Source organism: Chrysochloris asiatica, unplaced genomic scaffold (genome assembly GCF_000296735.1).
Source record: "Chrysochloris asiatica unplaced genomic scaffold, ChrAsi1.0 scaffold00178, whole genome shotgun sequence".
Lineage (NCBI taxonomy): Eukaryota > Metazoa > Chordata > Mammalia > Afrosoricida > Chrysochloridae > Chrysochloris > Chrysochloris asiatica.
In genome coordinates, this window is record NW_006408696.1 from 2,479,194 (window position 1) to 2,506,482 (window position 27,289).

General features: G+C 45.0%; 1 protein-coding gene across 1 annotated transcript in view; it reads left to right on the forward strand.

Annotated features, from left to right (window-relative positions):
- Nucleotides 1–1,528: 1,528 nt before the first annotated feature.
- The window catches only part of HS3ST2 (heparan sulfate (glucosamine) 3-O-sulfotransferase 2), a 150,817-nt gene continuing 125,056 nt past the window's right edge, over nucleotides 1,529–27,289 (forward strand). Inside the window, exon 1 of the mRNA XM_006871953.1 lies at nucleotides 1,529–2,446. Coding sequence (XP_006872015.1) covers nucleotides 1,962–2,446 — 485 coding nt within the window. The 5' untranslated portion in view covers nucleotides 1,529–1,961. The remainder of the gene's footprint in view (nucleotides 2,447–27,289) is intronic.

Here is a 27,289-nt window from a genome sequence, read left to right on the forward strand (position 1 = left end):
AAAGTTTATTGAGTACAGTTCTACTCTGCAGCACATGGGGTCCCCGTGAGTCAGAAGCGACTCCACAAGAACTGTTTTGTTTTTGTTTTTTTTGGGGGGAGGCATGTGGAGGAGTGGATGGTAGTGATCATTCAACATTTTATGGGTGGTGTTGTTGTTATTAAGGGCTGTCGAGTTGGTTTCGACTCAGCAGCTCTGTGTAGGATTTCTGAGGAGCGCCTGGTAAGTTTGAACCGCTGACCTTGAGGTACAAACAGACCTTACCATCCAGCGCATCATTCTGTAGCACCACACCAGGGGTACTGGTGAAAATCTGGGCATCGTGACTGGCATTATTGTGGGGGGTAACGCGACTGATGTCTTGGTCATGGTCATCTAGGCCTGTTCCGAACAAGGTTCTGACTACATGGTGTGGGTCATTCAGGGTAATGAATAATGGAATTGGTCACACAAGCCTCTTCTGGGCATGCTCATTGGGAATTTTCCTGTGGGCACTTACTTCGGGATCACTCAAAGTGGGGTTGCCCCTAGATAAGCCTCAGCTCGTACTTAGGGCCACTACATGAGGACCCCGCCAAGGAATCCCTGACCTTACCAACATCAAGGGGGACAGGGACCCGTTTCCCCTGGAGTAGTCCGCCGCTGGGGGGCGCTCTCTAAGAGAGGAATCCGGTCGGCCAACATCTGCTCCCCTGGGCTCGCTGTACCTCTCTTTCCCAGCAAGATGTGGGGTTGACAGAGCGGTGGGAGTGCGTGTTTCATGGGTGTGAGACAGAGCGAGCCGCCCGGGTGTGAGTCAGCGCGGGGCGGAGGGAGGTGGGAAGGGTGGGTGCTAAGAATCTCCATGAAGAGTCACGGAATCTCACTCACGCTTGGCACCTTTACTCATGCGGTCTACAGCGTGCCCCAGTCCCGCGCGTATGCGTACATCCCATGATGTCCGATTTGGGGTGTGTGTGTCTATTTGGCGGTACAGCTGGGGAGAGGGGAGTTTTCCTGTCAGTGTTTTTATGTCCAGGTTAGATTTTCTCCCCGTCCCCGTCCCCGCCCCGGGTGGGTATGGGGGTGTGTCCGGTCAGGGTGCGTGTGTACCTGTCTGTGTGGGGGTGGGGTGGGGGTGGGTGGAGTATGACCGTGTATCAGTGTACAGGGATTACGTCTGCGCTCGGAGTATTTGTCAGCGTCTGGATATGGAAGCGATCTCGACCCGGGTTCCCACCCTGGGTATCGAGAGGCCAGTGTAGTGTGTTTGTGTGTGTGTGTGTGGGGGGGGGGGCGTGTTTCCAGCTTCCTAACGGAGTGGATGCCTCGACATTCTTCCCTCCCCGCTCCTAGCTGGTCAGGGATCTTGAGGGAGCAGCCTCCGTAGGAAGGGCCCGGGGTGGTGTGTCCCTGGGAGGAGTAAGTAGAGGAGCAGGGGCGGGCCAGGTCCCCGGGCGCGGCGCGGGCTCGGGGGACCCGAGCGGCTGACGTCAGGCGACTCCTTAAATAGAGCCGGCAGCGCGCTTGGCTCGGCATTTCTCCAGGAGCCGGAACGGGGTCGGCGCCAGCGCCACCGTTCGGTCCGCCGCCAGCCCGCACCTCCGCGCCGCCGCCGAGCGTTCTGTGCGCAGCGCTTCCAGGATCCAGAATGGGGCTTCGGGCGCTGGGCGCGCTCTGAAGCCAGTTCCTGTAAGAGCAGAGGAGCGCCTGGAGCCGCCCCGCTGCCCGGAGCCCCTGCGCCTCGGACCAGGAGATGTTGGAAGTGCCGCCGCCTGTTCGCGGAGGAGCCGCCGCCCCCGGAATCTCCGGGCATGGTGCGCACTCGGGCCACCGACGCCTGGAGAAAACGACGCCCCCTCCGCCCGACCCGCGGGTCCTGGGCCGCGTCGCCTGAGCCTCTGTGCGGCCACAGGGCCAAAGCCGCTTGGCCGCTGGTAGCCCCTCGGAAACCATGACCCCCGGCCCGCGCCCATGGAGCCATGGCCTATAGGGTCCTGGGCCGCGCGGGGCCACCTCAGCCGCGGAGGGCGCGCAGGCTGCTCTTCGCCTTCACGCTCTCCCTCTCCTGCACTTACCTATGTTACAGCCTCCTGTGCTGCTGTGACGGCCTGGGCCAGAGCCGCCTCGTCCGAGGGCCCCGCTGCCTCCGTGCTCCCAAAGCCGGCGGCCAGAAACTTCTCCCCAAGTCCCGCCCCTGTAATCCGCCAGGGCCGACGCCCAGCGAGCCCAGCGCACCCAGCGCGCCCGCCGCAGCCGCGCCCGCCCCTCGCCTCCCGGGTTCCAACCACTCTGGCGCACCAAAGCTGGGCACGAAGCGGCTGCCCCAGGCGCTCATTGTGGGCGTGAAGAAAGGCGGCACCCGGGCCGTGCTGGAGTTTATCCGGGTGCACCCTGACGTGCGGGCATTGGGCACAGAGCCCCACTTCTTCGACAGAAACTACGGCCGTGGGCTGGACTGGTACAGGTAAGAGCTGGGAACCCCACTCCGGGCGCCGGATCGCCAGTCGGCTCACCCTTGGAGCCATCTCTTTTGCTTTCTCTTCCCCTTAACCCAACTCCTTGTGGGAATTCAGTCTGGCCTTGAGAACTCGAGTAGACGGATTCATCCTGAACTTCTCAATGATTACTAAGCGGGGCACACACACAGGGTCTTCCCTGTTGTTGCTGGAGCCGCAGGAATGGAGATCTCCAGCCAAACCTCCCAGCGAGACTAGAAGATTGATTCTGTGTCCAGTCTTTGGGGTGCCGCAGGGTGTCCAAGGAAGGGGCTGGGCAGACTTGATGTGCCTGATCACAGCCCTCCCCTGACCCGCTGCAGCTCTTTCCTGGCCCCGGACTTCTGAAGAACCTGAGAAGGGGAAAGGCCCGGCAGACCCCTCTTGAGACAGGGCTCCACGCTTGGGTGAGGTGCCCATCCTCCAGACTAAGTTAGAGGCAGCCTGAGGTCTTTGAATGAATAAGTCCCCTTTTTTCTAGTCTCCTCAGTTCCGGTTACCAGAGCAGAGACTTGCAGCCTCTCTGACCGGAACCAGTCATCTTGGAGAGGTGGGGGTGAGGGTGGGAACCAAAAACCTGCATTTGAGTCTTGGCAAGTTCCTTAAACGCTCTGAATCTCCACTTTCTCTTCTACACAATGGGCAGGATAGCAGACCTTGTTCTGTCTGCTTCCCAAGGCGTTTCTACAGGACTTTGTTGTTGTTGCGTCAGTTCTGAATCCTAGCCACCCTATGTAAGGTTTCCGAGAGCAACTTGTGGGTTTGAACCGCCGACTTTGTGGTTTGCAGTCCATTGCTTATCCAACAGCGCCACACCGGGACTCCCAAAGGACATTAAAAGTGTAAAAAAGACACTTTGAACTGGCTGATTTTCTAAAGCAATAGCTACCATATACACTTTGGAATAGTGGGGACCTCAGAAAAAGATAGGCCAGGGTCCTGCCTGGGGCAGCCAGTCAGTAGTAGATTGTCCACTCTCCCATCTCACAGCCCAGAAATGGGAGTTGCGCAGACTGGTGGTGTTGGGGGGCAGACAAAAGCTCCTGTAATGTGACAGTCTCCACTCTTCAAGACCTACCTTCCTCCCTAACACTGTCTCTTACTGAAGTGCCAAATTGGCCCACATATGTGGTAATGAGTTGGGCTGCTAACCTCAAGATCAGCAGTTCGAAATCACCAGCCATTCCATGGGAGAAAGGTGAGGCTTTCTGCTCCTGTAAAGATTTAGCCTCGGAAACCCTGTTCAGGATGGCTGTGAGTCAGAACCACTGCATGTCACACCACCACCATGTAATGGTGGTTCAGGGCGTCACTGGGTTGAGATGGTGTCTGTGTTCTCCATAGTACATGGGTCATAGAATTCTTATTATTCACCGGATCCCTTGAAGACTTTCTAGAAATGTCTGCATAGTTATGGAACTGGGGAGGGGAAATGTGTTAGTTGGTGCAGTAGCTGAGGTTAATTTTTATCCAAGTAAACCCTTTACGCAATAGAAAGGTCACAGGGATATCGGGGAAAGAACGGCAACTTCATTAGAAACGGGACTCTTGTGATGGGCCTATAATAGCGGGGAAGGGCCAAGGGCCAACTTTTCACCGTTACAAATTAGCTCTGATCTGTAATGGTTGTGGTTGTGGGAACAAGGCGTGTGGCAGGTACCATGCTTAGGAGGCAGACACATAATCTATCTCCAGTGAAGCTCCAGCAGGAGAGAACTGGCCTGTGGGTGGTCCTAGCACCAGTCTGTCTGGTTAATGGGGTAGGGTGAGACCAAGTGGCCGGTCTGGCTCAGTGCCTATGCCAAAGACCCTTGGTACTTTCCAAGTTGTGACCAGCAGGCCTCCCATCTAGGTGTTCGAGGACATTGTCTAAACCAGAACCCAGGGCAAATGCCCCTCCAGGCATTGGACAGCAGAGCCAACCATAACCACACTCTGATGCATGCTAGGGTTTCCTCGATGGAAAATACGAAGATCAGTGTGAAACCAATGTGAAGTGCCTTTTAAGTGGAAAATAGCAAAAATCTGAGCATTTGGCTTTTGAATATGTTACCCTCTAATAAGCACCGGTACCCTGTCCCCATATTCTCGCGTCTCCTTCTCCTCCCTCCACCACCCCCCAATATATCCCAGGCTTTCTTCCCAGAGCCCGTGTCATTCACGGATAGCTGCTTTTTATTTTTAACCTTGGCATGTGTGATTCTAAGCCAGCTTAGCTGTGAACCTTAGAGATGGGAGCCGTGCCTTTTTTTTTTTTTTTAGCACATTTGGATTCTGCTAAAATTCTCAGCTGAGTCTTGGTAGGTTTTATTTAACATCAAGCATGCTGACAGCTCTACTCTTTCTCCACTTGCCTCCTTGTCTGAGTGTGAGTTGCCTCCCATCCCTGCTATGTATTTCTAAGGGAACACTTAGCCTGAAGGTTTGGTTACCAATCCCCATCCCCACCAGCTCTGTGAAAAGCCGGGAGCCTATCGTATCAGACGGGCTGTGTGGTTTGTGTTTCTTTCAGCATACCAGAGCCAAGGAGCTCAGAGAGTCTTGTCACCTTCGTACAAGATAGCACTGCCCCATTTGTATGCTGTTTTCATTATTTCCAGAACATTCCTCTGTATGTGTTTAATTCTTTATGATCATACAAGCCATATGCATTCATTGCAGAAAGGATGGGATTTCTGGAAGTTTCTAATATCCATGTTCTCGCTTCATTCCTGAATTCCGTGAGCTAGGTAAGGCACATGACATAGTACTCTTTTTTTCTGTCCACTCTGCTCATCATTTTACAGATGTGAAGACTGAATTCTCCCAAAGTCAAGTATGTGGAATGTGGTCACAAGGCAAGTTGATGATCTTTAGGATTCAAGTCACTGGCATACACTATCCTACAAAGATACACACACACATGCGAGTGTGCTCATGTCCAGCCAAGGGCTCTAACCATGGCCGTACACTGTGTGTACCACCAAGCCAGTGCCTGCTGAGAGGACTCGGCCGTAGTGCCTTTACACCATTGTGGTGGAGTGTGCTTTCCAAGGATGGAGTTACAGACAGTGCATCTCATTATGATTTGTCCACATCTAAGTCCCCGGGGCTCTGGTAGCGTAGTGGTTATGAGTCAGGCTGCTAATCTCAAGGTCAGCAGTTCAAAATTACCAGCAGTTCCTCAGTAGAAAGATGAGATTTTCTGCTCTTATAAAGATTTACAGCCTTAGAAACACTATATGGGGTCGCTGTGAGTTGAAGCCAACTCCATACCAACCATCACATCACCAAGTCCCCGGGGATTACTTCCTGGTTCAGGAAGCCCAAATCCAGACAAAGAATATTAAAATTAAAATGCCTTGCCATCAATTCAACAGAAAGACATCTTTCTGTTGGTTGTGGTGGTTGTTAGCTGCCATTAAGTGGACCCTGAGTCATGGTGACAGTGACCTTAGACACAATGGGACAAAATGCTGCCCCATCCTTCACCATCCCAATGATCAGTTGAAGATGAGCCCATTATGATCCGTGAGATTTTCACTGATTGATTTTTGGAAGTAGATCACCCAGGCCGTTCTTCCAAGGCACCTCTGGGGGGAGTCAAACCTGCAGCTTTTTGGTTAGCAAACGTCTCATTTAACCCTTTGTATCACCTAGAACTCATTACTAACCTCATTAACAACACCTGTGATACACCATTAGTACTATTTGTGTTATAACAATTCATTCTATACCTGCAGTGGTTACCCAATAGGATGAGGAATTAATGAATTACTATCAGCACCAACTCGATGGCACCTAACAACAACAACAACAACAACAATTATTACCAAATGAGGAATTAATGAATTGCTGGGAAAGTTGTCCCATTAATTTAAGTCCTGGCTTTGAGTTCTAGTTCCAACTCTGCCGTTAACTTCAGTGTCTTTTCTATTTTCTCTCCTTTTCCCCCCTTTCTTTCCATCTCTGTTCTACTTGATAAAAGTCAACTTCATTTTTTCCTGAGAGTCCGTTTTCTCACCTTTAAAATGGGAATCATATCTGCTCTGATTTCTAATCTTGTGAAAACCAAGAAATCTGTGTGAAAATGTTTCTCCCGATGTGAAATTATATTTAGGGTGCTGATTTACCAAGGTTTGGCTGTGAGACAGAATATTCAGTTTCTTCTGCTGTCTACAAGATTTAAGCCGGGCCATGTTCGGTAGCAGTTAGAGTCTTAGGAGAAGCTGAGTTTTGTCTGAAATGTTCCCTGTTTTGTTTTGTTTTCATTTTAGGGGTGGGGTGGGAGGCCACAAAGAAGAAGGCAATCTTCTCTGTTCACGTTGAAATGTGAATCAGAGAAAGTTACTATGTGATCGTTGACTCTCTGTTTAGGATTAAAGCATTCTGAATTTGTTCTATGAGTTTCAGACTCCATCTCACAACTTAATTTGTTCAGTATCGATGGTGTTCTTAGGAATGTAAAACAAAAAGACACAATCTTGACTCCAGGGGCAGCAGTAAGTAAGAAGGAGACTAAAGGACACAGAACAAGATCTGTCACATTATCCAGCTTGTTTTAGTCAAGAAATCAAATTCTAATAGCAAAGCCAAACTCTAGAAAGGCAGACTTCAGCAAGAAATAAAACCGCAAACAGGAGACAGGGCACACTTTGCATGAAATATTTAATGCAGTGGGCTGTGCTGTTCTTACCAAACTCACCAACACATGAAACAGACTGGTCCTCGCTCCTGAGATGTGCAGAACTGCATGCGTGTGGTGCCCTCGCGGTGACTGTCTCTATACGGAGTTTTCCTGTCTCAGTCCAGGCGGATGTCACACACTCTGATGAAAAGAAACCACTGAGGCCATAAATCCACCATCCGCCTTGTCACCCTCGCAGCTCACCGGAGATATAATAGTTAGTTCCGGAACATGTACAGTTCTTGTCAGGCACCAAGGAACATTCAGAACGGGTGAGCAAAATTGTCATCGCTCAAGGAGACTTTCTGAAGAGCTAGCTTCTCTTTCCCCGGAGCCTGGAGGGATGGTAGGAGAGCTGGGAGTGAAGAACGGCTTTCCCCAAAGCCTGTGCTGTGTGAATATTTAAGTGGGAAAGACCTCAAAACTGCCGGTGATTTCCAGTACAACTTTCCTAAGCCTGTATTAGATCCAAAAATCTGAAACTATCACTTATCATAGATTCTAAGAAACACTTTTTGATCATATTCACATTTTAAACAGATGTTAAAATTAGGATGTGTCTTCTAATTGATGGTGTCTTCGTTTTAATAGGGAAGGAGCCCTGGTAGGGTAGTGGGTTACACATTGGGCTGCTAACCACAAGGTTAGCAGTTCAAATCCACCAGCCTCTCCACTGGAGAAGACTTAGAGTCTCAGTCCCATTTACAGTCCCATAAAGATTTATAGTCTCAGAAACCCAAGCAGTGTCACTATGAGTTGGAACTATCTTGACAACATGTAGCAACATCAGATTCAATGAGAACAGATGCTTCTGTATTGGTTAGAAACCCCTTCCCTTTTAAAACACCCTCTGACATGGAGGTTTGGCTTCCTCAGCCCATTCTAAGATCCATAGGATTTTCCAAAGAGCCAGCAACTCTATAGGTAATGCCTGACCCCAGCAGGGAGCCCCCTCTTCTTAGTGACCAAGGAGCAGTGACCATCTTAGGGTTTTGAATATTACCCGTCTCATCATCCTAAAAGGTGCTATACTACATTGAAGGAAAACGGCTGAATCCCAACAGGAGATTACAAGATGCTGCCATTACACGAGAACCTCCTATAAACCCATCCATTTGGGGTACATCCCCAGGGTCCCTAACAGGTTGAAGGCAGAGCCCTGGTTGCCAGATGATTTGCCCCTGCATGCCTGGCATAGTTCTGGTCTACAGGACTGTAGATTCACTTCTCCCCTTTCCTCAGACCTCCATGAGTCACTCCTGAATGATTGAGGGACAGCAGGATGGCTGAGGAGGGGGCTGGCTCACAACTTCCTGTTGATCTGTAGGCACTGGAGGGGTTGGGGGGGACCGCTCAGCTGCAGACTGTGAGTCAGGCTGGAGGGGTCTGAAAGGTCACACAGCCAACCTAAACCTGAGGAACTCTTGCTCTCCTCCAGAGCTCACCATGGCGTGGGTTCATCCATTTATTTGTCAAACGCCTACCATTTGCCAGGCTCAGTGCCAGGCTGCTGTGGGCCGGCTCCGCTGCCACTTTGTTCTCCTAATGGGCTACACTGAACGGCTGAAGTGCTTTGTAGTCCATGGGCAGCTTGACAAAGTGAGGGTAAAAGCCCCCAGTGAGTGGGAAGAACTTAGCATTCCAGAGGTAATTGCTACCTGTCAAGCCACACAGCTGGGCAGTTGGTGTAATGCTGCATTCGCTGGGGCATTTGCAGCAGGCGAGTGGGGAGCACCAAGGGCAGAGGGTGTTATGGGGCATGTTCTTCCGGAAGATGTGGCCAGATGTACTGTTTAGATGGCCTGGGCTTAAGTGTCATATGGATTTCCTGGGTCTAGGTCCATCGGGAATGTATTCCCAAGCTTTTGGTATCTGAGAAACTCATGGTGGTTGTACCTCAGTACCCACGGACTCGCATCTGCTTCTGGGTCTTTCGTTCCAACTTCCGAGTGAGAGGGGAGCACAGACCCCACATTCTTGTTGCTGCTGCGAGTGTTTCTCCTGTGACACTATGGAATAAACACTGGACTGGTGGAAGGTGGGTTTAAACTGCAAGGTCGGCGGTTCAGACTCACCAGCTGCTCCTTGGAAACCCTACATGGGATCACTATGACTTGGAACTGACTCAACAGCATTTAACAACAAGAAGTCAATTCCAATCCATGGTGATCCCGTGTGTTACAAAGTAGAACTGCTCCATGGAACTTTTTTGATAGTAATCTTTCTTCCCTAGAGCTGTTGGGTGGGTTTGAACCTCCAACCTTTGGGTGAGCAGCTGATCGTAAACCACATGCACCACCCCAGGCTCTCTCATTGTAAGGGACAGCATTTTCCAGGCTTCCCACAGTCTGGTTCTGCCTTTGTGATGTTTGCCAAATACTGACACTAAATCTGCTTTTATCTGCTTAATATTTTTCTTTAAGATAAAACAAAACAAAACAAAAACAGCTAAACCCATTGCTGTCTAATCAGGTCTGCCTCATAGTGACCTCATAAAACAGTGTAGAACTGCCCATTACAGTTTCCAAAGCTGTAATTTTAAGGAAGCAGACTGCAACACTGCCACACCACCACGCCCTCAGAAGAACAGGTGGGATAAACTGCCGACTTTTCTCTAGGTTAGTAGCTGTGTGCTAACCTCTGAGCCACCAGAACTCCTTTTGTTTAACTCACTTGAAAACCATTTTATTTCTAAGACATAACTAGGTTTTTTTCTCTTCAGTTTTTTTTTTTTTTGACTAGATAATACATTCACATAATGCAAACTTCTGAAGTGACAAACAGTATTCTGTGAAAATTAGTCTCACTCCTTCCCACCCCTGTGGCCTAGCCAGAAGCAACCACAGTTCTGTTTTTATGTTTCCTTCTAAAGATGTGTTCTGCATTTGTAAACATAACCCACACTATGAAAATACAGTCAAAATAAATATTTTTGAAGCAACTTTATTTAAAAGCCACTGAAAACAGAAAACCAGCATCACTTGCCATAATTAGAAAGTAATCACAAAAATAAGTGGAATGAAAACAAAACAAGTGTTAAAGAATTTTTGCCACACAGTAAGCTGGAGTGTTCCAAGCCTGCATCCTACTCTCTGATTGTTTAAAAGGGGACATTAGAGTTACAGAGAAGTTAAAGAAATACTGATATCAGTGTCTGACTGTTCTCCTTGATGTAATCAGAAGGAATGAAAGTAAAGTGGAAAAGGTGATCCGTTTTCTGACTATGAAATCCAGTGATAGCTATTAAATTGGGTAGCTTCTAGAATTAATCGAGATGGGATGCACAACCCACATCATAGGTAATATTGATAGGCTTTGCAACAAATCCAGCACTGGTAAATCTAGGGATGTGTCAAGATTTTCAGAGTCTTTTGATGTGCAAATAATTGGAAGAGACAAATCAAAGGAAAACCTAGAGCAAATATGAGTATTATAGAAGCATTTTGACTTGCAACATTTATAAGGGAGTCTAGCCTTTAAAAGAACTGAGTTCCCCGAGTATCTGTGGATTCAAGTCTCACTCAGAGGAGTATATTGTAGGGTAGAATCGCTACTTGGGGCTTTCCGGGCTATAATTTTTATGGAAGCAGATAGCCATGCCTTCATTTCTACGTACTACTGGGTAGATTTGAAGTTGTCAAAGACTTCATTTTGCATAGATCCACTATCAACACTCATGGAAGCAACAGTCAAGAAATCAAACTGGTAGTGTAGTGGTTACAAGTCGGGCTGCAAACCTCAAGGTCAGCAGTTCAAAACTACCAGCTGTTCCATGGAAGACAGATGAGGCTTTCTGCTCCTGTAAAGATTTTACAGCCTCAGAAACCTATGCAGGGTCGCTATGAGTCAGAACCGACTCCATGGCACAGAACCACCATTGCCGCCACCACCACCATTGCATTAGGCAAATCTGCTACACAAGACCTCTTTAAAGTGTTGAAGAGCAAAGATGTCAGTTTGAGGACTAAGGTGTGCCTGACCCAAGCCGTGGTATTTTCAGTAACCTCATAGGCATATGAAAGTTGGACAATGAATAAAGAAGATTCTAGAATAATTGATGCATTTGAGTTATGGTGTTCGAAAAGAATATTAAAAGTACCAAGGACTTCCAGAAGAACAAGCAAATCTGTGTTGGAATAAATACAATCAGAATACTCCTTAGAAACCAAACTGACCAGGCTTCATCTGTCAGAGTTTGGACATAGTATCAGGAAGAACCAGTCCTTAGAGAAGGACATCATGCTTGGTAAAATGGAGGGTCAGTGAACAAGAGGGAGACCCCCAACGAAGTGGTTGGGCACAGGGGCAACAATAATGGGCTCAAGTGTAGCAGCAGCAATTGTGAGGATGACTCAGGACCACGTGGGATTGCATTCTGTTCTGCACCCAACAACAACAACAACTGGTTGGGTTTGAATTGCCAACCTTTAGATTTGTGCCACCCATGCACCTGAATAAAGGAGGCTGTTGTTTGTTGTTTGGAGTTTTCCATGGAGTAGGCTCTGATTCATAGCAACCCTATGCACACAACAGAACGAAGTCCTGCTTGGTCCTGTGCTAGCCTACCAACGTTGTTCTGCGGAGTCCATTGTTGCTACCTACCACTGTGTCAATCCATCTCAGTGGGGCCTTCCTACACTTCACCAGGCCTCTATTTACCAAGCAGGATTTCCTTTTCCTGGGACTGGTCCTTCCTGTTACCATGTCCAAAGTACATAAAACAAAGTCTTGCCATCCTTACTTCTAAGGGGCCTTCTCACGGCACCTCTTCCAAGACAAATTTGTTTGTTTTCTGGCACTCGAAGGTACTTTCAATATTCTTTGTCAACACCCTAATTCAAATGCATTGATTCTTCTAAGAATCTTGGCTTCTCTGGGCCTCCTTATTCATTGTCCAGATGGCAGATAGATCTTGGCCAAAAGTGAAGAGTACTAGAAATATGTTTACTTGGCTTTATTGACTATGCAAACGCATTTGGTTATGTGGATCATAACATACTATAGATAACAGTGCAAAGAATGGGAATTCCAGAAATTTTAATTGTGTTCATAAAGAACCTGTACATAGACTAAGAGACAGCTGTTTGAACAGAACGAGGGGATACTGAATGGTTTGAAATCAGGAAAGGTGTGAGCCAGGTGTGTGCAAGTATGTTCTTTCCCCATGCTTGTTCAATTTGTATGCTAAGCAAATAATCTGAGAAGCTGTATTATATGAAAAAGAATGTGGCATAAGATTGGAGGAAGACTCATTAACAGTCTGCAATATGCAGATAACACAGCCTTTCTTGCTGGAAGCAAAGAGGACTTGCAATACTGATGAAGATCAAAGACTACAGCCTTCGGTATAGATTTCACCTCAGTGTAAAAAAACACCAACAAACATAACAAAAATCATCATAACTAGACCAGTAAATGGACTACTGGTGTGCCACTGTTGGATCAGCACGGGCTAAACCACAAGGCCAGCTCTTCAAACCCACCTGCTTCTCCTTGCAGACCCTGTATAGGATTGCTATGAGTCAACTGATTTAACAGCCCTAACAACAACAGCAACAAACCAATAAACAGCATCATGATAAACAGAGAAAAGATCCACTATCAACACTCATGGAAGCAGCAGTCAAGAATTCAAGTGACATATTGCATTAGGCAATATGCTGCAAATGACCTTTTTAATATGTTAAATAGCAAAGATGTCACTGTGAAGACTAAGGTGTGCCTGACCCAAGCCATGGTATTTTCAATCACTTCATATGCATGTGGAAGTTGGACAATGAATAAGGAAGGCCATAGAAGAATCGATGCATTTGAATGATGATGTTGGCAAAGAATATCGAAATTACCATGAACTGTTAGAAGAACAAACAAATCTGTCATGTAAGAAGTAGTCAGAATGCTCCTTACAAGTGCTGATGGTGATACTTTGTCTCGGGTTGTCAGGAGGAATTAGCCCCTGTAGAAGGACATCATGCTAGGTAAAGTGGACGGTCAGTGACAAAGAGGAAGCCCTTCAACGAGAGGGAGTGACAAGTGACAAAAATGGGTACAAACATAACAATTGTGAGAGTGGTGCAGGGTCAGGCAGTATTTTGTTCTGTTGTGTAACAGTAGCTATGAGTTGGAACCTCCTTGATGGCACATGACTACAACAGTGTCTAGGATATTGATCTTTTTTCATTCCGTCTCATTTTTGACAACTTCCATTTTTCCTAGATTCATACTTCATATATTCTACATTCTGCTTATTCATGGATGTGTTCAGCTGTTTCTTCTCATTTTGAGTCCTGTCCCATCAGCAGATGAAGATCCCAAAAGCTTTCCTCCATCCGTCATTAAGGATGACTCTGCTTTGAGGAGGCAGCTCTTCCTCAGTTGTATTTTAGGTGCCCTTCAGCCTAAGGGATGCATCTTTCAGCACTATATCAGACAGTGTTCAAAAGGTTTACAGTAGCTAGCGACTCAGAAATTGCCACCAGTTTCGAATTCACCAGAAAGGACGACTTCTATTTCTTCTTCCTAGTCTGTCAATCTGGAAGCTGTGTTAGAACCTACTCATCATGGGTGACCCTGCTTGTATTTGAAACACTAGTGAAATACCTTCCCACTTCATAGCAACCCTCAAGCCACCCCACTAGGATAAACTGACAGACATATGGATTTGAACTGCCAACCTTTAGGTTGACTGCTGTTGTTAAGTGTCTTCAAATTGGTTCTGGCTCATAGCCATCCTGTATAGGGTTTCCAAGGAGTGGCTGGTAAGTTTGAACTGCCAACCTTCTGGTTTAAACTGACCTTTTGGTCCAGTGTTTTATCCCACAGTGCCATGCCAGGACTCCTTTAAGTTAGTGTTGTTATTGTTAAGTGTTGTTGAGTCGGTTCCAGCCCATAGTGACCCTGTGTAGGGTTTTCAAGGAGCAGCTGGTGAACTTAACCACCAACCTTGCAGTTCAAATGGCTTTGCAGCCTGTTACATTAACCCACAGAGCCACACCAGGACTCCCTTTAAGTTAGTGTTGTTGTTGTTAAATACCATGGAGTCAGTTCCGACTCATAGCGACCCTGCACAGGGTTTCTGGGGCTATAAATCTTTATGGGATAGAAAGCCTCCTCTTTCTCCCGTGGAATGGCTGGTAGTTTCAAACTGCCAGCCTTAAGGTTAGCAGCCCGATTCGTAACCACTACACTACCAGAGCTCCTAGAGAAGCACAAATTGCTCCAACTAATGACCTCAATAAAGGGTGTGGTAGGTATTAATAAAAACAAACAAAAAAGCAACCTAAGGTTACTATTGGTTTCTTGGTTGGTAGAAAATGATCAGTCTTCCCATGATTATCGTCTTTACCTGGATGGTTACAGATCTGGTGGCATGAGTCTTCCAAAAGCTCGAGATAAAATTTTCGTTCTGGAGGCAGTAAATTACTTGAAAGGACTTAAGGAGTTTGTTTTTTTCTTCTTCTTTCTTTTAGGACTCAAGTTCCTTTTTTAAAATCTCAGAATGTAAAGTCCCTTTTCTTGGACTTTGCAGGGCAGGGTGTCGAGTTTGCTTTCTTAGGCAGTTTTATCTCACTGCAGAAAGAGGAAAGCTATTGTAGTTTCTTTCTTCTGCTTTGCTTTGTATAGATTTTTTTGTTAAAGCCACATAAAAGGAGCCCCACTAAGGAAAATTGACACTAGGGCTTCCCATAGATGGCTAAAGGAAGCAATGTAGAGGGTGTTCCAGATGGAGGGACTCACAGGAAACCAGTTGCCATCAAGTTGGTTCCATGCGTGTCAGAGTTCAACTGTGCTCCCCAGGCTGATTTTTTCAGTAATAGATTGGCAGATATTTCATATGAGGTGCTCTGCGTGGACTTAAACAAAAAGTTGGGTAGAACTACTAACCTTTTGCTGGACAGTAAGCATGGTAAACATTCATCATTCATTTCTTCATCACACCTTTATCGAGCTGAGTGCTGAGGACACAGATATGAATTAAACATAGATCCTGCTCCAGGGATTGTCACAAATTCATGACTATGAGATGTTTGTGGGGAAATTTTACCCAAGTCAAATGGTAATACGTACATAATGAAGATACAAGAAGAGTGATGCCCACTGCCGTTGAGTCCATTCCAACTCTAGTGATACTAGAAGACAGGGTAAGACTATTCTTAGGTTTGCTTAGATTACATAGACTGTAAATCTTTACACACTCATCTTTCTCCTATGGAGTGGCAGCTAATGACCTTGCGGTTAGCAGTCCACTGCCCAACCCACATGGCCACCAGGGCTCCAAGAGAGCAATAACAGTGTGGACAGACCAAATCCTCTTTGAGGAATTGTGGATGGCTTCTTGGAGGAGGTGGCATTTGATTAGTCTTAATGGGTAAGTAAGATCTCTTTATGAGTAAGAAGTGCAGTCAGAGTGCTCTTTGGAGACCATGATGGCCAAACTTAGTCTCTCATACTTAGGATGTATAACAATAGGAAAGACCAGTCGCTGGAGAAGGATATCCTTTTTGGTAAGGTGGAGGGTCAGAGAAAAAGAGGAAGACCCCCAGCGAGATGGATTGGCCAAGTGGCACCATCGATGGGCTTAAGTGTGGCAACAATAGTGAAGTTGGTCCAGGACCGGGCAGTGTTTCGTTCTGTTGTGCATAGGGTCACTATGAGTTGGTACCAACTCGATGGCACCTCACAACAACAACAAGATCTCTTTAGGAAGAGATATTGGGCAAGGAGTGTCCCCAGAATGCTGTTACTGCTCAATATATATATTCATTTTAAGATGTCACTGCTGAATGCAGCCAAATCTGAGATTGAAGTGGTCTCTAATCCAGTTCTGTAAACATTTATTGGCCACCTAATATGGAGCATATAGAGTCCTTGTGTAGTACTGTGAATTAATGTGTTGGACTGCAAAGTTTCTTAAACCTCAAGGTCAGCGGTTCAAGGTCACCAGCCACTCCTCGGAAACCCTATACAGGGTCTCTATGGGTTGGGACTGACTCTACGGCACTTAACAACAACAACAACAATATGGAACGTGGTGGCTGCATAAGATAAAATGGACTGGGAGCCACAAGGTCAGCAGTTGAGGCTATCTGCTTCGGTAAAGATTTACAGCCTTGAAAACCCTATACAAGGTTGCTGTGAGTCAGAACCGACTTGCTTGACAAAACAGTATCTGCCAGGCACTGTGAAAAATGGAGATGAGGAAGAATCTTCCCTTAAGGAGCTGGAAGGGCAGACAAGCAAAATATTTATCAGACGATAAAACTTGCTGAGGAAGATAAAGTTCCCATATGTGGGGACACAGAGGGAGACCCTCCACAGTGGCTCAGAGGACTCTTTGGGGGAGCTGATGTCTAAGATGAAGGTGTTTGCATCTTCAGTTTCTTCTCCCCAGGTCACTCTCTCCCCAGTGCATCCCAGATCTTGCTGCTTCTCATCATGAAGGTTTCAGTTTAAATGTCACCTCCTTAAAGGAGTCTCCTTAGCCTTCCAATCTGTCTTTGTTTCTTAGTATTGCTGTAACACAAATACCACAAGTGGCAAACTTTCAAGGCCAGAGATTTTTTTTTCCTCAGAGTTCTGTAGGCTTGATTTCCTTCTTGAGAGTCCCTCTTCTAGTTCGGGTATCTGCTGGCGATTCTTGGCATTCCTTTGCTCATAGACAGCCCTCACATGCTGTCCTTTTTTCATCTGTGTGCATGTCTCTTTGGCTAACCTGCTCTTTTTAAGAACTTAGAAGTAATTAGATTTAAAACCCAACTCACTGCTTCCAACTGATTCCCACATAAACCAATCCTGTAAGGCAGAGTAGCATTGACTCACGGGGTTCCGTGGAACAGCTGGTGGGTTTGAACCACCACCAAGCTTTCCATTAGCAGCTTAAAGCTTTATGATGCTGGTATCCTTAGAGCCTCTGGTAGCATAGGGGTTATGAATCGGGTTGCGAACCGCAAGGTCAGCAGTTCGAAACTACCAGCTGTTCCTTGGGAGAAAGATGATGCTTTTCTGCTCCTGTAAATATTTACAGCCTCAGAAACCCTATACAGGGTCGCTATGAGTCGGAACTGACTCCACGACACATGACAACAGCAACAATCTTATTAGGAGTCCTGGTGTGGCACTGCACAATAAGCACTGGACTGGAAGGTCCGCGGTTCAAGCTTACCAGCCGCTCCTTGGGAACCCTATATAGACTTGCTATGAGTCAGAGCTGATTGGATAGCACTTAACTATAACGTAATCTTATTAACATAACAAAGAAAACCCTATTTGCAGATAGGGTCACATCCACAGGTATGTTGTTGGGTGCTGTGAGCACATTAGACTCAGAGTGACCCGACTGGGAGCCCTGGGGTGGTGCTGCGGGTTAATGTACTGGACTGCAAGGTCTGTGGTTCAAGCTCACCAGATGCTCCTTGGAAACCCTATACAGGGGCACTAAGAGTTGGAACCAACTCGACAGCACTTAATAACAACAACCCTATAGGGTTTCATAGGTTGTAAGTTTTACATATTGCCAGGTCTTTGCTCCTAAGGAACCCCTCTGTGGATTCAAACAGCCAAACTTTTGGTTAACAGCTTGACACCATGCCCCTAGGGCTCCTTTCTAAAGGTAATCCCCTGCCATTGAGTTCGTGACAGCTCACAGTGGCCTTAAAGGACAGAATAGAATTGTGCCTTAGGCTTCCCAAGACTATAAGTCTATTCGTGAGCAGACAGCCCCGTTTTCTCCTGTGGATGGAATGGTAGGGTTACACCACTGACCTTTCATTTAGCAGCGCAGCACTTAACCCGCCGTACCACTAGGGCTCCTTCCGCAGCTGTTGTTGTTGTTAAGTGCTGTCGAGTCGGCTCTGACTCATAGCTACCCTCTACAAGATTTCCGAGGAGCAGCTGGTGAGTTTGAACTGCCAACCTTGCGATTCAAACCGACCTTTTGGTCCAGTGCTTATCCTACAACACCAGAAATTCAGCACATGTTTTGGGGAACTCAACTCTATCCACGTTGTTGTTGTTAAAGTGTTGTCGAGTAAGTTCCAACTCAGTGACCCTATATAGAGTTTCCAAGGAGCAGCTGGTGGATTTGAACTGCTGACCTTGTGGCTAGCAGGCCAGTGCTTATCCTACGATGTCACACAAGGCTGTAAATCTTTGCAGGACCAGAAAGCCTCATCTTTCTACCTCAGAGAAGTTGGTGGGTTCAAATTGCCAACCTTGTAGTTCACAGTCCAGTGCTTATCCGACAGAGCCACCATGCTCCCCTAATTCAATCCATGCTGTAATCTAAAGTTTTGTTTTATATGCCTTTCTCCTTGTTTTATATGCCTCTGACTTCTTACTGCAAACTAAAGCTATCTTGTTTGCTGTCTTTCTCACAAGGCTGTAAATTCCCTGAGAGTAGAGATTTGTCAGTCTTGTTCATGATTATACTCCTGGATCTCAGAACAGTGCCTGGCACATAATAAGTGATCAAGAAATAGTTGTTGAATGAAATGCTGAGGTGTGAGGGAGGATTAGAAATTGATGAGTCTGTTTCTAGACTATAAACAGACTCTACCCCTTGGAAGACCAGCTGAGAGGAGACAGGCTATGGATGTTGGTAACCCAGACATCACTTACCAGATATTTACAGAGCTGAGCAGCAGAAATTTATCTGCAAACATTTAGTGGCCACCTACTATGTGTCAGACACTGTGCTAAGTAAGCTGTGGAAAAATGAAGAAGAGAAAGAACATCTTTCCTTTAAGGAGCTAGGTGGGCATGCAAGGAAAACATTTGTCAGATAGTAAGACAAGCTGAGGGACACAGAGGGCGATCCTGGCTCAGTGTGGGTAAGAGGACTTTCTGGGGGAACTGACGCTTGCCTTAAGCATTAGTGTTGTAGTCGGTGGAGATAGATCAGGAACAAGAGACACGGACCTCTGCCCTGCAATGCTTAATTTCCATGGAGAGGGGTGGAAGTTGTCCATACCAAATCTGTAAAGCCTGTTTTTGTCCGATGGTAACAGGCGCTATGGAGAAATATTGGGAAGAGCCTTTGATGGGGTATTGCAATTTTAAATAGGATAGTTAGGGAAGGCCTCTCCTTGTTGAAGTGAAATTTGAGCAAAGATCTGAAGCAGCTGAGGGAACAAATCTTGGTGTGGTCTGAAGGACGAATATTCTAGGTAGTTTTTGTTGTTAAGTGCCATCAAGTTGGTTCCAACTTATAGCGACCCTGTATAAGGTTTCCAAGGAGCAGCCAGTGATCTTGAACTGCTGACCTTGAGGTTCAAACTGACCTTGCAGTCCAGCACATTAGCCCTCAGGGCCACACCAGGACTTCTAGGTAGAGTGACCCACAAATGCAAAGGCCCTGAGGACATAGGGTGTTTGTTGTTGTTAGGCACCAGGGAGTGGGTTCTGACTCACAGTGACCCTGTGCACAACAGAATGAAACACTGCCCTTTCCTGCACCCTCTTCGCAGTGGTGTTTGAGCCCCTTGTCCTAGCCTCTGAGTCAGTGTATCTCACTGGGGTCTGCCTCTTTATCATTGGCCCTCTGTCATGTATAAGGAGTTCTGGTGGCATAGTGGTTACTAGCTGGGCTGCTAACCTCAAGGTCAGCAGTTCGAAACTACCAGCAGTTCCACGGGGAAAAGGTGAGGCTTTCTGCTCCCATAAAGATTTACAGCCTCGGAAACCCTATACAGGGTCACTATGAGTCGGAACCGACTGCACAGCACATAACAACCCCCACCACCTACTAAGTATGATGGCCTTTTGTCCTTTTCCGGTTACTAGTCCCTCTTAATAACTTGTCCAAAGTGCTAGAAACAGTTTCCCTATACTTGCTTCCAAGGAGCATTCTGGCTGAAATTCATTCAAGACAGATTTGTTTATTCTTCTAGCAGATCATGGTTCTTTTAATATTCTTCTCCAATACCACAATTCAAATGCATCTATTATTCTATGATATTCCTTATTTGTTGTCCAACTTTCACATGCATATGAGGTGACTGAAAATACCATGGCTTGGGTCAGGCTCACCTTAGTCCCCAAAGTGACATATTTGCTCTTTAACACTTTATAGAGTCTTTTACAGCAGATTTGCCAAGTGCAATGCATCATTTAATGTCTTGACTGCTGATTCCAAGAGCATTGATTATGGATTCAAACAAAATGATATTCTTGACAACTTCAAACTTTTCTCCATTTATCATGATTTTTTTTTTTTTTTATTGGTCCAGTTGTGAGGATTTTCATTTTTTTACATTGAGGTGCAATCCATACTGACGGCTGTATACTTGAATCTTCATCAGCAAGTGCTTCAAGCCCTCTCTCCTTTCAGCAAGAAGATTGTGTCATCTGCATACCACAGACTATTAATGAGACTTTCTCCAATCTTAATGCCATGTTCTTCTGCATATAGTACAGTTCCTTGGGTTATCTGCACAGCATGCAGATAGAATAAATATAGTGAAAGGATATAACCCTGACACATACCTTTCCTGACTTTAAAATCACAGAGTAGCCACTTGTTCTGTTCAAATGTCTGCCTCTTAGTTTATGTACAGGTTCAGGAGTGAGCACAATTACGTATTCTGGAATTCCCATTCTTCCCAATGTCATCCATAGTTTGTTATGATCCCCATAGTCCAATGCCTTTGCATAGTCAATGAGACACAAATAAACACCTTTCTGGTATTTTCTGTTTTCAGATATCATCAGTAACGCTATCCCTCATGCCAAGTCCTCTTCTGAATCCAGCTTGAATTTCTAGCATCTCCTTGTTGATGTCCTACTGCAGTCATTTTAAAAGTATCTTCAGCACAATTTTATTTGCATGTGGTATTAATGATTGTGGTTGTTGTTGTTCTTAAGTGCCGTCAAGTTGGTTCCAACTCGTAGCGATCCAGTATAGGGTTTCTGAGGAGCAATTGGTGAGTGAGTTTGAACTGTCGACCTTGTGGTTCAAACCAACCTTGCTGTCCTGTGCTTATCCTACAGTGCCACACCAGGACTCCCATATTAATGATATTGTTACAAAATTGCCATGTTCTGTAGGGTCACCTTTCTTTGGATTGGGTACAAATATGGGTCTCTTCCAATCAGTTGGCCAGGTAGCTGCCTTGCCAATTTCTTGGCATAGACTAGTGAGTGTTTCCAGTGCTGCATCAGTTTATTGAAATATTTCAGCTTGTAGTCTGACAATTTCTGGAGACTTGTTTTGTGCTAATAAGCACTCAACCTCAAGTTCTGTTTGAACTGCAAGGTTGGTTGTTCAAACTCACCAGCCACTCCTCGGACACCCTATATAGGGTCAGTATGAGTCGGAACCAACTCCATGGCACATGCTGCCACCACCACCACCACCGCCACCATCAGTGTAGCTTAGACTTTGTCCTTCAGTACCATTGGTTCTTGCTGCCTTTGGATATGGTTGAACATCAAACAGTTCTTTTTGGTACAGCGACACTGTGTATTCCTTCCATTTTCTTTTGATGCTTCCTGTGTTGTTAACTATTCTGCCCATGTTGTGATTGTTGTTGTTGTTTTTGTTACGTGGTATGGAGTTGGTTTTGACTCATAGTGACCCTGCATAAGGTTTCTGAGGAGCTGGTGGGTTTGAATCTCCAATTTCGCGGTTAACAGTATAGTGTTTATCCTACAGCACCACACCAAGACTGAGGATTCTTCTGCCAATAGACTCCTTCAATATTTCAAGTCAAGGCTTGAATTTTTTCTTCAGCTTTTTTCAGATGAAGTTGAGTGTGTTCTTTCCCTTTGGTGTTCTACCTCCAAGTCTTCGCACATTTCATTATAATACTTGGTCTGCTCAAGCTGCCCTTTGAACTTTTCTGTTGAGGTGTTTTACTTCATCAATGCTTCCAGGCACTTTATCTACTCAACAGCAAGTTTCAGAGTCTCTTCTGACATCCATTTCAGTCTTTCCTTTCTTTTCTTTTTAATAACCTTTTCCTTTCTTCATGTGTGATGTTCTTGATAGCATGCCACAACTTGTCTGATCTTCAGTTATTAGTGTCGACTACTAACCTCAAGGTTGGCAGTTCAAATCTACCAGCTGTTCTATGGGAGAACGATGAGGCTTTCTGCTCCCATAAAGAGTTGCATCCTAGGAAACCCTGTGCAGGGTCACTATGAGTTGGAACCGACTCCACGGTACTTAACAACAACAACACTCGAGATGGTCTCTAAATTCAGGTGGACTACTCTCAAGGTTATATTTTGGATCTCATGGAATTGTTTTAGTTTTCTTCAGCTTCAGCCTTAACTTGTGTATGAGCAGTTGATGGTCTCCACCATCAGCCCCTAGCCTTGTTGTGGATCATGATATTGAGGTTCTCCATCATCTCTCGCCACGATGTAGTCAATTTGATTTTTCTGTATTCCATCTGACAAGATCCATGTGCATAGTCACAGTTTATTTTGTTGAAAAATAGGTATTTTCAATGAGGAAGTCATTGTTAGTCTTGAAAATGTCTATCATGCAATCTCCAGTGTCATTTCTATCAGCAAGGCCATATTTTCCAACTACTAATCCCTCCTCCTTCCTTCCAACTTTCATATTCCAATCATCAGTGATTAACAGTGCATCTTAATTGCATAACCGGTTAATTTCAGCCTGAAGAAGTTGAAGTTCTTCCATTTCTGCTTCATTGGCTCTGGTGGTTGATGCATCAATTTGAATAATAGTTGTACTAACTGGTCTTCCTTGTAGATGAGTGGGTATTATCTTACTACAGACAGCATTGTGCTTTAAGATAGATCTTAAAATGCTTTTTCTAACAATCAATGCAACACCATTCCTTGTGAAGTTGTCATTCCTGGTATAGTAAAACGTATGATTGTTTGATTTAAAATGGCCAAAACCTGTTTATTTCAGCTCACTAATGCCTAGGAATCAATCTTTATACATTCCATTTCATTTGTGACAATTTCCAATTTTCCTAGATTCATACTTCATATATTCCATGTTCCGATTATTGATGGATATTTTCAGCTGTTTCTTCTCATTTTGTGTTGTGCCCATCAACAAATGAAGGTTCCGAATGCTTTGCCCTATCCGTGTCATTAAGGTTGACTCTACTATCAGGAGACAGCTCTTCCCTAGTAGTAATTTAAGTGCCTTTCAACCAGAAGGGCTAATTTTCTGACACTTTGCCAAACAGCTATTCTTAAGGTTTACAGTGGCATTATTTCAGAAGTCGACCACCTGTTTATTCCTCCTAGTCTGGTCTTACACCACTGGTCTGTCAGTTTGTCATACTGTGGTTGCTGTGATGCTGGAAACTATGCCACAGGTATTTTAAATACCAGCAAGGTCACCCATGGTGGGTAGGTTTCAGCTGAGCTTCCAGACAAAGACAGACAAGAAAAAAGAGAGGCAAACCTCTTCTGAAAGGTTAATCACTGAAAACGTTATAAGTAGTAGTGGAACATTGTCTTATATAATGCCATAAGATGAGCCCCTCAGATTGGAAGACACTCAAAATATGATTAGGGAAGAGCTGCCTCAAAGTAGAGTTGACCTTAATGACATGGGTAGAGCAAAGTGTTCAGGGCCTTCAATTACTGACAGCGCACAACTCAAAATGAGAAGGAACAGTAGCAAATCCATCAATAATTGAAATGTGAAATGTACAAAGTATGAATCTAGGAAAATTGGAAGTCGTAAGAAATGAAATGGAACACATGAAGATCAATATCCTAAGCACTAATGAGCTGAAATAGACAGATATTGGCCATTTTGAATTAGGCTATGTGGTTTACTCTGCTGGGAACAACAAACTGAAGAGGAATGGCGTCACATTTATTGTCAAAAAGAACACTTCAAGATCTGTCATGAAGTACAATGCTGTCTGTGATAGGATAAGATTCATATGCCGACAAGGAAAACTAGTCAATACTACTATTATTCAAATTTATGCACCAATCAATAAAGCTAATGGTGAAAAAAATAGAAGTCTACCAACTTCTTCAGTCTGAAATTGATCAAACGTTTCTCTCAAGTTGTATTGATAATTATGGTGACTGGGATGTGAAAATTGGAAACAAAGAAGAAGAAGCAGTATTTAGAAAATATGGCTTTGGTGATAGAAACAATTCTAGAGAACATAGGATAGGGTTTTCCAAGACCAATGATTATTCATTGCAAATACCTTTTATCAACAACATAAATGGGGACTTTACATGTGGACCTTACCAGGTAGAACTCACAGGGATCAAACTGACTACATCTGTGGGAAGAGACAATGAAGAAGCTCAATATCAACAGTCAAAAACTCAGGGGCCAACTGCAGAATAGACCATCAATTGCTCTATGCACATTAAGGCTGAAACTGAGGAAAATTAAAAACAAGTTCACAAAAGCCAAAATATGACCTTGAGTATATCCCACCTGAATTTAGAGATCATCTCAGGAACAGATTTGGTGGACTAGACACTAATGACTGGGGATCTGAGGAGCTGTGGGATGAGATCAAGAACACCAGACATAAAGAAAGCAAAAGATGATTAAAAAGACAGGAAAGAAAGAAAAGACCAAAACAGATATCAGAAGAGACTCTGAAACGTGTTCTTGAACATAGAGAAGAAATGATCAAGCAAAGGAGCTGAATGTTGTTGTTGTTGTTGTCAGGTGCCATCGAGTCGGAACCGACTCATAGCGACTCCATGCACAGCAGAACGAAACAATGCTCGATCCTGGGCCAACCTCACCACCGCTGCCACCCCCGAGTCCATCAATGATGCCACCTGGCCGATCCATCTTGTTGGAGGTCTTCCTCTTTTTCTCTGACCCTCCACCCTACCCAGCATGACATCCTTCTCCAACGATTGTTTCCTCCGGACAACATGTCCAAAGTAGGAGAGACGAAGCTTAGCCATCCTGACCTCCAAGGAGCACTCTGGCTGCACTTCTTCCAAAACAGATCTATTGGTTCTTTTGGCAGTCCATGGCACCCTCAGTATTCTCCTCCAACACCACAACTCAAAGGCATCAATTCTTCTACGATCCTCTTTATTCACTGTCCAGCTTTCGCATCCATATGAGGCTATTGAAAACACAATGGCCTGGGTCAGGCGCACCCTAGTCCTCAAGCTGACATCTCTGCTCTTCAATACTTTAAAAAGTTCCTGTGCAGCAGATTTGCCCAGTGCAATACGTCGTCTGATCTCTTGACTGCTACTTCCGCGAGTGTTGATAGTTGATCCAAGAAGAATGAAGTCCTTGACAACTTCAATCCTTTCTCCATTGATAAGAATGTTGTTTATTGGTCCAGTGGTGAGGATTTTTGTTTTCTTGACATTGAGATGCAATCCATATGGAAGGCTGTGCTCTTTAATCTTCATAAGTAAATGTTTCAAGTCCTCTTCACTTTCAGCGATCAAGGTTGTATCATCTGCATATCGCAGGTTGTTAATGAGTCTTCCACCAATCCTGACGCCACGTTTTTCTTCATAGAACCCAGCTTCTCGTATTATTTGCTCAGCATACAGGTTGAATAAGTATGGTGAAAGAATACAACCCTGTCTCACACCTTTCCCAATTTTAAAACATTCAGTGTTCCCATGTTCTGTTCGAACAACTGCTTCTTGGTCTAGGTACAGATTTCTTAGAAGTACAATTAAGTGTTCTGGAATACTCATACTTCTCAATGTTGTCCATAGCTTGTCATGATCCACACAATCGAAAGCCTTTGCGTAGTCAATAAAGCACAGGTAAACATCCTTCTGATATTCTCTGCTTTCAGCCAAGATCCATCGGGCATCAGCAATGATATCTCTCGTTCCACGGCCTCTTCTGAATCCAGCTTGAACCTCTGGAAGTTCTCTGTCAATGTATGATTGCAGCCGTTTCTGTATTACCTTGAGAAAGGAGCTGAATAGAAAAATTTAAAGTGTACTCGAGAAGACAAGGTAAAACATTATAATGAAATGTGCAAAGACCTGGAGTTAGAAAACCAAAACGGAAGGACACACTCAATATCCCTCAAGCTGATAGAATTGAGAAAAATATCAAGCTTTGACATGCAGTATTGAAGAATTCTGTGGACAAAATACTTAATGACACAGGAAGTCTCAAAACAAGATGGAAAGGATATGTAGAATTGGTCTGTGTTCAGCCATTTCAAGAGATAGCATATGATCAAGAACCAATGATGGCACTGAAGAAAGAAGTAAAGGCAGAGATGGATGGAAGACACATTGAAATGTTTCAACAAACTGATACACTTCTGGAAGTACTCAGTTCTTTCTGAGGTCCTTTGGGTAAACTCAAACCTCCAATCTTTTGGTTAGCAGCTAAGGACATAAACTGTTGCCACTCAGGGATATTTTAAAGGTAGAATGGCAACAATTGCTGATGGATTGTTTGAGGCATTGTGTGAAAGGAATCATGGGAAATGGTGGCATCATGTTTCTGTGATGATGACATACCATGGTAAGTAAAGAAGACTGCTCTTAGGGTTCCAGTTCATACATGTGTGAGTTTATTCCAAACAAAACATGTTTAAGTATGTCTCTGTGATCAATGGATGGATTCAATCAAATTCTCTCAGCAATACATTTGTTTTAGTCTCACTAAAATAATTTCCAAAAAAAAAAAAGGTCCAATTGAAACAGTGTCTTCCAAGAGGATCTGCTGGTCCAGTTAAGTTCAAGGCAGAAAGATCAGTTCAGAAGGTTATGGGGATGCCAGTGAAGGAGGCTTCCTGTGGAGCCTCTGCATTACAGAAGACTATAGGTGGACTCCTGAACAGCATCCAGAATCTTCAGAGGTGGGAAATTTCCACTTGAAAGGACAGGCAGACCAGTCTGGAGCAGCTAGAAGAACAGAAGATACTTCTTGAAAGAAAGACCAATAAGAAAAATACAAAACAATGTAGGCCGACTGACTGATTACTACAAGAACAAGCAAGTTGCTCGCCCAGGAGACATCAAGGCAAGTGGTCGGGTCCCCTCAGAGCAAACCCCCTTCCAAAACTAAGACTCAATGGGAATACATGCTCTGATTAGTGACCACGTTCGTCACCGATAAGGGGTAGTGAAGGAAAAATAGCAATGAAGCTGTGAGCTGAAGCCTACAATGTTCAATAGACTCCTGTGAACCTGGGTGGAGACCTGGTTGGCCAGCAGTGTGGCAAGA